General features: G+C 37.6%; 1 protein-coding gene across 1 annotated transcript in view; it reads right to left on the bottom strand.

Annotated features, from left to right (window-relative positions):
• Nucleotides 1–867: 867 nt before the first annotated feature.
• Nucleotides 868–12,745, bottom strand: part of rbfox3a (RNA binding fox-1 homolog 3a) — a 726,874-nt gene continuing 714,996 nt past the window's right edge. Inside the window, exon 16 of the mRNA XM_022669040.2 lies at nt 868–5,353. Within this exon, the coding sequence (XP_022524761.1) occupies nt 5,351–5,353 (3 nt within the window). The 3' untranslated portion in view covers nt 868–5,350. The remainder of the gene's footprint in view (nt 5,354–12,745) is intronic.

Here is a 12,745-nt window from a genome sequence, read left to right as displayed (position 1 = left end):
CATTGACTGCAGCCAGCTGCAGCAAGCAAGGGGCTTCAAACAACAGCACAAACAGCACACAACACGGCTTTATCTTTTTTTTCCTGTCCTTCCGCCTGTGCAGAGAGAGAATATAATATTTACACAGCATTTACTGCTCTGTTATAGCCTCCACAGGTCAGATTCATTCAGATTCAAGGCCAAATTTGGGAGCCTTATATTAACCAAACGTGTTTCAATTGTATTTATTATAGAATACGCAGCTGGTGACATGTAAGAATGAATGAGTATGGAAACAGATTCACAGTACAAGCAGTTTGGGACAGAACAAAATTGGCTAATGTACAGAGATAGCTTTCACAAATAACCATATCCTTATTATTCACAGCAGATGCAAGGACCAACTGAGTGATCCCCTATTGTAAATAAGGAATATGGGTAACACTTTCCTTGGATGGTCCATTTGATGGCCTCAACTGGTTGATGCTCAACTGACATTCAATTAACATTAAACAAAATGTCTATTAACTGCAACAATATGTTGAATGTAAATGACTCAAAATAGAACATAACTTTACACCTTAACCTAACCTTAACTCTAATCTAAACTTTAAATCTAACTCTAAACCCAATTCTAAAATGTTAAGACTAGAATTTGGGTTAGAGTTGGATGTAGGGTTACATTCAATAGAGAATTATATACTTTCACCTTTCAGTTTAGTTGCATTTAATAGACATGCAGTTAAATGTTAGTTGAATGTCAGTTGAGCATCACCAAATGGACAATCCCAGTAAAGTGTTACCGGGATATGTGATGCAAGCTGGTCTAGCAAGACCAAGCAGCATCGTCACAAACCCCAAAAACACCATCACCACAGGGAACAAGTCTCTGTTTGTTGAAGAAAGAAATATTTATTAATAATCATATTAATCATGATGATAATAATCATAAGATAATGATATAATAAATAGTACTGGTTGTCTAAAGCACATTGGAAGCATACAGAAAGAGAACAACTCAAATGCAAAGTTAGAGAGACCCAGAACATCTGAAGTTTAGTCTTTTCATTTACTGTTCAATACTGATTTATCGTTTATCTGTTTCTTATTATTATTTCTTATTTATTTATTTTTTAAAACCTTTTATTTATTTGGAACAACTGCAAAAAATATATATGAAGAAAACAAAAGTCAGAATCAAAATTAGAAACGGCTTTGTTGTTACGTTGAGCCAGTGTAGCACATGAAGAACACTGTTTTTTTTCCCCTTTTTTTTTCTTTTGTAATATAACACGTTTTTGTATTGAGCCGACAGAGGAAGGAGCTTTTGTACATTTGTCGTAGAAAAGAAAAGGGCTGGAAGCACACAGACACTGGATAGATGGATGGTTACTCTTTCACTGAGACGGCCTTCTCACACCCCGTTCAAACCTTTGTGCTTAGGGGGACTGGTGAAGAGGCGCAGGGCTGCTGGCTGGGTCATGGGGCGGGTGTGAGTGTTGTTACTGGGTAGTGGGTGGGGTTTGGGGTACGGGGTTTGGGGTTCGGGGTCAGCTTTAGTAAAGGCTTGACTAAGACTTGATTGAATTGAAGAAGGTAGAGCTGAAGTTGTCGTGGCTGAAGGGACTCAAGTGGGTAAAGTTAGCTGCATAAGTGCTCTCGGGCCTGGTCGAGCGAGTGATTGAGTGAGTGAGAGAGTGAATAAGTGAGTGAGAGTGGGGGATTAGACGGGTGAGCAGGAAGACCTCAGTAAGGTTGTGGCCGGGTGAAAGGAGGTGAGGGCACAAACACTTCTTTTAGGTCAAGCTATAGAGGTAAGAGGGGTGAGGGACTGACTATGAGCAGACTGCAGCTTGCATTGGCTCTTGGCTTTGGGCTGAGGAAGACAGGGCGAGCTGGCTTTGGTGCTTAGGTGAACGGGTCTGTGGGCTTGAAGGAGGAGTCAGGTAGTAGAGTAGCAACAGGGTGAAGACAGGAAGCCAGAAGGTACAGTGCAAGAGCTGACACACACCTCATAGCAGAATCAAAAACCAGGACATGTAAACAAGATATATGTGTCATACAGAAAAAAATAAGCAAAGAAATAAACCCAGAGGTCTCGGATCTCTGCGGATTTGACATCTTTTTTGTTAAGTTTGTTCAGTCACAGTCTCTTTCAGTGCAGATTCGGCCACTCGCTTTTTTTTTTTAGTGTCCCTGAAACGTCTCGTCTCGACTGGCGATTCCCATCCGCCACTGCTGATGCACGGAAACGCTCCGCAATGCTCTTCTCTTACGGGTGAACAGATGCCTCCACTGCCCAGGATATGGTTACCTTTAATGATCCATTAAGTATCAAAGTAGTACAATCGCTGAGATACGAGTTGCCAGCTTCATAGAAAATAAAGGATTGTTCTGAGAGGAAGAATGCAGCGAAGAGGAGTTAATATCTTTATCTAAGGAGGGGGAAACATGTCAGTTCTGTCTCGTCATTACACCTGAGTCCAAGGAAGCTCATGATTTTGCAAAGCTCGGGAATGCGACCGGAGAAGAAGGTTACCTACGCGTTACTAAATGTACCATTCTTTCACACCCAGCCGAAATCTGAATCCTGGAAACAAAACCAAAATAATCAACTGTACGTCACACCGAAAAACGATTTTTCATTTTTTAAATCCACATAGAGAGCAATGTCTCTTAACAGGAAGCTGTTGCATGTAGGTAAACTTCACATTTTGCATCAAGAAAAACAAATATTTGAGAAGTCGTGTTTTTTTTTCTGTTATCTAACTCAGACAGCACATTGTTCCTTTTTTTTTTTTTTTGAAGCACATTGGTAAACCATTCTGACTGTTCAGTAATTTAGCATGTTGCCCCATGTTGTCCCGCAGGTCCATTGGCTGACCAGAGCAGAGCACTCCTATTTTCCGTGTGTTAGAAGTCAACCGGACTCCGGACAGAGTTCCGTCTCGCCTCCAACAGAACTCCAGCGGGTCCAGCATCAGAACAGAGAAAACTAGCTAGACCATGTACATACATTTACAAAGTACTGCTTAAAAAATAATGACATGTACATAAAAAGTTCAAGAGTTTGAAGTACATTCAATAGCTGAAACAAAGACTTAGACAGACAGAAAAAATGCCACCGAAGTAAAAATCTCTCAGTACGTAGACTGTGCATAAATTTCCGTCAAAAATGAACCTGAACCACCATCGAAAAACAAAAGATAAAATCATCATTTGAAGGGTCGCAAAGTCACAAATAGATATATTCATATATAAATGTTTTCCATACTTGTAATACAATAATACAACATTAGTAAATGGCTACAATTGACATTTGACCATGCTCAGCAGCATGTTATTAGTACAACGTTTAAATATATAAGGATGTCACTAAAGTGGAGCTTGATAGAAGTAGAAAGGTAACAGACTTTTAGTAAAACTTTGCTTGCAACCCTTTGACTAAACTGCTGCCCATCTCACTTTGTTTCTCACATTATAGCAGGCAAGAGCCCATTTTCAAGATGGATGGCCAAACTCCTGTGACAATACCAAGCAGACAGCTCCAATTTTCTTAATTTGTAGCCCCCTGACACCATGTACAAAAGTAGTTTACTACACAGCACGGCCACCTCCACAACAACACCACAATGTAATGCTTTTTTGGTAGCACTGGGGCCAGGAATCTACGAAGCCCCCTTCCACCTATTTCCTACTTAACTCCCCCTGCGACCAATACATGCCCACACACTACAGGTACAGCGCACACACACGCACACACACATAGCATACATTCATTCATTCACACCCTTGTAAGCCCTAGAACTCCCATTCTACTTCAGTGGGCCTTTACACATTGTGCTACTGAAAACAGAGGGTTGACAGACAGCATGGACGGCTATATGAATGAACTGCATCTTGTAATCTGGTTGGGTTCGGACGCTAGCGGGTCTTAGCGGGAGGTTCGGCTACTTTCGGCGCACTTTTCTTTTTTGCCCATGACATTGAGAGTGTTTTTGTTCATGGTGACTGTTGACCCTTTCTGCATCAGCCTGGGGACTGCCTTGTAAGACCTCTATATGAGCTTTAAATATATATATATATATCATATAATTTATCTCAGAGCTCTGCCCTTTTTTTTGTTGACAGGCTTTTGGTGGTATATTTACAGCACCTTGACTTCACCTGCCTCCCCTGTTATATTTAAAAGGTATTCAATATGATCTTAACAATAATTTTTTTTTCAAGTCATTTTTCTTTTTAAACACTGGGTTATACTTGGCATGAAACACTTGACATGAGAATTATAGTACAGTGGACCTACAATTTGCAAATTCAGAACTGTAATTCAAAACCCAAGTTTCGAAGCTTCGCCTTTTCTTTCTTTCTCTCTCTCTCTCTCTCTCTCTCTCTCTCTCTCTCTCTCTTTCTCTCTTTTTTTTCCCTCCCCGTCGCGTCTAGTTAGAGAGCTGCTCTAAGCTGACGATACTGACATTTGAGAGACATGGAGAGAGGGCGGAGGAGTGAATAAAAGCTTCTCTTTCAGGCCAACATCACTGACTTAAAGGCCCGTGACCTTTTCCCCTGGAAAGTAATGCAGTTCAACAGGAACTTAGCCTTAGTCCACCGAGGCATTAGCTGTCACTGCTGACCCACGACAGGAGGTCAGCGAGGGAAGACGGAGCCGCAGCACGCGCTGGAGCTCCGCACGGAGCAGGGCCGCGTGGAATTGTGTCTAAAGGAGCTAGCCGCAGCTCCCCTTGCCCGGCGTCCCTTTCCCACACCCAGTCTTACGGGCAGGACAAGCTGGTCTGCAACAGACAGGAGGGGGGTGGGGGGTGTTTCTTTCTGGGATGGGTAGGATGACGAACACCCCCCACCCCCCTCTGCAACAGCACTGCATTGATGCATCATTCACCTCTGCTGATTTTTCTTTCTTTCTTTCTTTCGTTTTTTTTTTCTCGTTTTTAAACATTTGTCTTTTTGTAACATATTTATACATACATATATCACTATATAGATATATATATACACTCATCTTTTACTCTTTTTGAAATCATAAACTTAAAAAAGTTTAGAAAAATAAAAAGTTTTATGATGAGCTCTTCTCTGGTCCTCCACCCAGCCAGGCTGTCCCAGGTGAAAGCTAACTCTTCCCTCCAGCAACCTGGCTGCGTCATTCACGTCGTCTCCGTTATACGATACGATGCCTTCCGCTCACAGCCTCGGTGGAAGGGATCCTCTTTTAACTTCTTTTTGTGTGTTTTCTTTTATTTTTTTTTAAATGTGTTTTTTTTTGTGTGTTTCTCCTCCTTATACCTTCTCGTCGTCCACTATTTAGCTGATGTCCATCTCTTCTATGGTCCCGCCTTTTCCTCCTTTTTTTTATTTACTAGAAATAGAAAAACAGATTGATAAGTGAAAGCACATCCTCCCAAGCCTTTTTTTCGACACAGGTAAACATACAGTTTGTCTGCATGCATTCTTAAATTAGCTGAACTGATTAAACAACAAACAAAGAAACAAAGCAAAAATCTGCTTATTACATTCATACATTCTGCTAATTGAACAGCACAGACTTAGCACTGGGAGTAATCCTTGCATATAATAATAAACACACAGTTTGGAAATTCTTCCAAATCCGAGGATAAAGGAATAGGATGCGATATAAAATGAGCAAGCTCGAGCTAAAGCTGCGCGTAATTAAGTGTTTTTATCAATGTGATAATAAGAAGACAGGAAGCTGAGCGGAGGGAAGTTCAGCAGTGTGGAAGCAGCGGCCGGAGAAAACAGACACAGGAACAGAGACAGAAAGAAAAAGAGGGAAAGACAGAGGCGGAGAGGAAGAAGAGAAGGACCGGAGGAAGAAGAGGAGATGCAGGGTGTCCTGGGGGCGCTCGTCCTGACAGAAGCTCTCTAATTTAGGGAGATGTGGCAGTGCACTGAAGAGCCTCAGAAGAGAGTACAGGCCGACTTTAATTTTAACATCACTTTGTAGTTGCTCAGCCCTCCCTGGAGGGGCCCACAGATGTGCTCTGGCATACTGATCAAGCCCAATGATGGGCTTCTGTTCTCGACATGAGCCACATTATCTCTTACACAGGCACAGGACGGGCTCCGGCATGCTTTCACTCCACAAACACGGCCTGAAACAGACTGAGGGAGACGTGCTACAGCCACGGCAGTAGATCAGGAGCTTAATTCTGAGGGAGTACAAGCTCTCCATATCTTTTCTGACCACTGGAATAAAAACTAGTCATGTCTAGACCGAAGATTAATAATGTTTATATTAAATTTTGCATTAAATTTTGGAGCTTGCTTGAGCACAAATCTGAATAAATGTTTCAGATTGATGAAATCTTATGAATTTCCGTGTTTTAAAGTGATAATCACTTAATGTATCATACTAAATGTTCAGCAAAACAATAGAACAGCCTGATTCGTTTCATTATTAAAAGTAATATATATATGTATATATAAAATGAAAATAATAGTCATATTGTAGACAGAACATTCAACTAGAACTATATAAATATTGAAAATATCAAAATCTGCACTTGAAATTCATCAAATCAAACTGTTTTCCTCATAAAATAAATGTACTACACTAAATGCAGGCTAATAAAAACTTAATAAAGACTTTGATATACTGTATATTGATATACACTTCATATATCGTCGCTGTCCAATGAAAAACACTTATCTCCAAAACAGCAACTTTACAGGAAAGAGAAAAAACCTTGTAAACTTTCAATGGAAGTCAATGTAAAAAGAGTTTATTTTAGGTCATTTTGAAGAGTTTCTATTGGTCCGTTCATCAAGAACTTTTGGCACAGTGAAAGGGACAGTTTGTCTGTTCAAATTATGCAGTAAACTAAAAATCGACAAAAATGGGTATAAGTGTTTTTTTTTTATAGGACAGCGACGATATGCAATCAAATTTCTGAAGAAACACAACATATCAATCTCCATTTTTAGCATTTTCCACAAATTTCATGATAAATGGATAAATGATAAAAAAAAGAAATGCTTCAAACTGATCTACAATGATCTCCTGTCTCCAGAACTAACTGCTGGAGATACAAGTTTTTTGCATGACAGCGACAACATGATTGTTCAAACGTTTCTGATTGCATTCACATACAAAGATAAACGTGATATAATAGCCTTTTATTTCCACACAAAAACAGATGAAACCTTTGTCGTTTTATATATTTATATATTTATATATATACTGTACAGAACTATAACTACAGAATCTTCTGAGCCTATAACAAATGGTTAAATAGAAGTAAACCACTGCTGCTACCAGTCAATGATTCCAACACACACAGTATTATGAGGCAGAACAACGGAAAAAAAAAAAAAAAAAAAAAAAAAAAAAAAAAAAAAAAATAAATGAGCAGCACATATTGCACATGATATCAACAGCAAGTATACATTTAGGACTACAGGTAAAGGTGACAGATACATATATTTGATACATATAAAAGAGCATTTGCGATATACAGTATGTGCGCGCACATATATCTGTGTATAGTTTGTGCACAAAGGTTTTTTCGTTTTTTTTTGCTTGTTTTTAAAAATGTTTCCTAAAAATCCCCTGACGGAAGAAAACTCACGTTAAATGAGACACTGAAAGGACTTCATTTTAAATGACTCTGTAATTCAATAACTGAAACAAAAGTGCATTAATAATGTAGTAATATCTGGTTTGTAGCAGCAATAGAAGGGTGGAAACACAGTTCCACTGTATATTTCCCCCCGGACCTGTTTTAAAACAGTGACTGTGTAAGGTTATTATTATTATTATTATATTTTTTGCCGTTCTGTGTAGTGTCAGTAGATAATATTCTTTGCTTTGCATTGTGTGTTTTGGCCTCTAGTCTATTTCCCTCTGTCTGTGTTGGGTAGCGAGGTAGGGAAGGAGGTAGATTCTCTTACTTTTGTTGGTTTAATGTGCCTCTATTCTGTGGGTTATTCTGCTGTGATTTTTTTTTAGTTCATTTCTCCCCAAAAGGAAAGAAAAACAAGACTCTATATACTGACTATAACATATTTAAGTAGCTGTTTCAATGTTAGGGGCAAGTTACATTCATTTTATTTCTCTCCTTTCGCCTGGAAGACACAAACGAGTACTACAGCACGTATCAGAGACATCTATAAACATGCATTATAACCTATCGTCCTGACGAATGCATTCCTATAAGTCATAAAATCCTAGCACACAAAATTCTCAGTTTGTCAGTAAATGACTGACCTGTCTTTCCTTTTTTATGAAACCGTTGAATATTTAAAAACTTTTTCCCTTCCGAAACGAGAAAAACGAGAAAAACGAGAGCTGAGAGAGAGAGAGAGAGAGCGCACGCTGCCACTTTACACTGGCCCCTGGCCCATGGTGCCATCTTACAAATGACTGCATTAACAGAGCCAATTAAATGGGCAGTCTTTAATGGCACACTGCAGCACCCATGCAAGATAAAGGCTTCCATCATGTCAATCTGCAAGCTTACACTTTAATTTAGATGCCAGCAAACTGTCCTCTAAGCACTCATCTCTTTTTCAGCCCTATTTAGCCTCACCCTACGAACGCTATATTCACACAAATAGCTAATTGAGTTATAATTGAGTAATAATACAGCATGATTAATATAATTCTTTGTAATCTAGAAAAAAATGGGATGGCTTTTACTAAGAGCCACTTCAATCAAAATGAGGAGTTTCACATTGTGCATAGACACGCGTTTAAAGGACCTGCAACTAACTGTACAGAGTTCATTCACTTTCCATCAGATACTTTCTATCATACTAAGAATAATAAAAGAACAATAAAAAAAAACTTGAAAAATTGTTAAAATGTTGGGTTAAATAGAAAATCAACAGATTTATCTAATCTATCAATTTATTTCATATATATATATATTTTTTAAAAATGAGAATTCATTGAATAAAAGAAGGAAGGAGTCATTTAAAATAGTGTCTTTCACTGAACTGGATATAAACTGGAAATCAAAGTCCTTCACACACATTTAAATATCCCGAATACACTGCACAGAGTTATTGAAACACATTTAGACATAGTCGCTTCCTCTTCACTCTTCAGAGACAACAGTACAAAGAAATGTGATTTTAAAGCCTCTTACACAGCAATATAAAAATCCACCATGTGGAGTGTCCCTAGGTTTGTAGAATTCAGAAGTTTATAAAAAGAAAAAAGAAGAATGAATCGTTTTTAGGCTTTGTTTCTCTAAACTTTAAGCACTACAGTAGAGCTGTGGTTCCTTAAATGCTAACACATCTACTATTAATACACACAAGTATACATCATCATCATCTTCATATCGATCTAGGGTCGGCATCTTAGTCTTATTATTATTCTTATTTTTAGAAAAAAATGCATAAATATGTATTTACACACATGAATTAAAAAATAAAAAAACAAAGACAAATAAACATAATAAAATAAACACTGCTAAGGAAAGATAAAGTGCAAGCCAGGGCAGAGGAGACCATGAATGTTATTTACAGCTTATGTTAGCAGTTGTTTTGGAAGCGCTAGCCCAGTATTCCATTCCCACAGAGAAAGAGCTTTCGGGTCGTCAAGCTCGGCTCGATCGCTATCTGATAAATCTGATAAAAGACAGCAACGTTTTCAGCTCGGAGGCACTGTTTTTCCAGCCACCATCCAAAAAGCGTTTATTGTGTTAGAAAGCAAATAAAAATGAATGACTAATGTGAAAAAGATGGAAGTGGTCATGCAGCAGATTGTCTGGTGTGTCCAGGTGCTCGCTTTTGACTTCAGCTCTTTTGTGCCACACAGTAAAAGTGGCCTGATTTTACCTGTGACTGTGTTTTATACAAGCATGTGAGGATTATGGTGGTTTGTGTCTTAATAATTTGCTTTTAGTATATGATTTGAATAATATTAGATCATAATAAATATTAAAACACTGCTACATTTTGTTTTCTCACTTTTTTTAATACTTTAGCCCTTGTTAATGTAAAACAGCAGGACTTTTTCAAGAACATGCCTTGAATAAAATAATAATTGGAACAACTGGAATTAACTGGTGTTTCTTTTTTGTTCTTCTCAATATGTTTCATGGGTAACTTATGAACACTTATGAACACTGTTTTTATAATGCATTATGAATGCATGTATAATACATTCTATGGCATACAAGAAATACCACATGATAATGACATAAGCTGTCATAAGCTTGAACTCAATATTAACTTATAAGCAACATACATAACAACGTCCATGAAGACAAAGGTTTATTAATGACTTATATTAGTATGAACAATGTACAACACATTCCTATGAACAGATATTATGAGAAATTATGAAATCTCAGTCTGTATTATACTATAGGTTGTACTTGTACTTGTTATAATGTGCTATGTATGTATATGTAAGTTGTAAGCTTATGATCTGCCTGCATGATCATTTTAAGATATTATGTATGCCTTATGAGTAAATGCATTCACTATACATTATAAACACAGGATTTGTAGGTTGCTAAGTTTTGCCTTTTATTTCTATATATGTTTACTCTATATACAGTTATATATGATACTGATATGTTGTTGATTTTTATTATTAAATATTATGACGAATATAATACTGAGATTGTTAATAAGAGCTAATATTATAAATATTAACCTCTGAGTATTAAACTGCTAAACTTATTTTTTTTTTTATTATTTTGGGGGATCTTTATTTATTTATGTATGGTTTTCTCCTCTTTATTAAAGAAGATGAAGTCCATGGGGGTTTTTGAGGTGGTGGAGGTAGTAAAGGGGGTGGAGAGGACGCTTATATAAGTGAAATATTATGTTGTACGGCAGATTTCGTCTTCAAAAGGAGAAGAAAGGGAAAAGCACTGCATCCAATCTCTGTTTCACAATGGGCTGCATGCGATTTCAGACTCGCCGGAGAATGGTGTGGCCACAGCCACAACCGCTATGGTAATAGAAGGAGCAGGACGGCAGCGCTATGCGCGGAGTAAGCTTGGTGTATCTTCAAATGAGATCAGTGGTTATTGACTCAATGGTGTTATCTTTAATCTGTGGAGTAAATTGCCTTGGATGCTGCCTCTCCATCCTGGCTCTTTTCTCCCTTTCTTCTATAACTCCCCCCTTTTTCGATTCCATTCGACGAGAGCAAGCAGCTATTTACTGGGCAAGGTGTGTGTGTCAATGTATGGCTATGTGAGCTGCTTCTCAGCCTGGGGGACATGATCAACACCCTGAGCAACTTGGAAACGAGAGAGGCCCTATTTCACACAGAGGATTATTGCCTTCTCCCACTCCTTCTCCTTCGCTCTCCTTCCTTCTATTTCTCTCTCTCTCTCTCTCTCTCTCTCTCTCTCACGCTCACTCTTTCTCTGTATGTTCTCTAAAGGCCTAGCATGTCTTATCACAGGCACTCTGGGACTGAGGGTACTGTCACCTTGAGAGCGAGCCAAAACTCCTTAGTGAACTCCTCACAAAGCTACAGTTCACGTGGAGCACTGAGCCAAATATTTCTCAATCACATGATTTTTTACAGGGAAAAAGTAGAGAACAATAGTTTTCTCAACTATTTAAAGATGTTACAGTTTGATTCTGGAGATTTAAACAAAGTCATTTAGGTGTGAATCTTCCCTGTAGATAAGAAACTAGATACCAAATAACATTTGTTTTAAATCTATAAAAAACATAATCTAAAATATAAGCCTAACCCTAATTTAACCTAAAATGATTCAGCAGATAGCTTTCTAACAACATCAGCATCTTTACTTTAATGGTGCTGCTTTATAGATTATGTAAAGATTAAGCGAAAAATGCACTAGTTTAGAGAAGTGTGCCAAATCTGCATCAATGTGCCTAATAGCACTTGATAGAATTGAGAGGTCTAAGGCCTTTAAAGAAGCCTGGAGGAGCTGAGGAGCAAAATAGCTGAGAAAAACTTATTGTAATTCTAACATCTATACAACATGTTATAGAACACATGACATTATGGAAACGGTAATTAAAATGGTTTAAAATAGGTAGACGTGTGTTCTCTCCAGAGAAAGCAAAACATATATTTTTATTAAAATATGTACAAAGCGAATGGTTTGAATTTGACTGTACTGTATATACTGCCTGATGCCTTTTTACACTAGACTGTTTACACTACAGTTTGATGTTTTTTTTCTGTGTCTATTATTTCATTATCTACATAAAATATGGGTAATGTAAGTTATAATCTCACCTTGAATAGAAAACAAATATCAGTAACACTTTCTATGAATGTCATCCCTATTAGACTCTAAATCCTCATTTATAACATATTATAATGCATTCATATTCATGGAATAAACATGTCAATAAACAATTATGAAAAAGCATAACCCATTATAGCCATGTTTATTAAGCATTATAACTTGTGATCATAATACAATTCAAGCTGTGTTTATAATATATATGTTAAAATAGTATATGTCTATCGTTAATAATCCAGTCCTGCAATGAAAAAGTCTGGCACTTTACTTAGAGCGCACAAAGACCTGTCATAATACATTATAATTGACTATAACTAATATTATATTCAAGACAAGTATAATTCATGAGTGGTTAAAGTATATTTATAGGATTACTGAGGGTGTGTTTATAAGTTGGAAGCTGTTTTAGTCATAATACAGTCTGTAAGCTGGGACTGAGTTTCTTGGTATTGACGTATAACAAGTTATAAACACAGCTATTAATGCATTATAATCACAGTTCATGATGCATAATAAACATGGCTAAGATGAAT

This window comes from Astyanax mexicanus, chromosome 15, assembly GCF_023375975.1.
Source record: "Astyanax mexicanus isolate ESR-SI-001 chromosome 15, AstMex3_surface, whole genome shotgun sequence".
NCBI classification, from domain to species: Eukaryota; Metazoa; Chordata; class Actinopteri; order Characiformes; family Acestrorhamphidae; genus Astyanax; species Astyanax mexicanus.
This window is presented reverse-complemented; position numbering and strand designations above follow the sequence as displayed.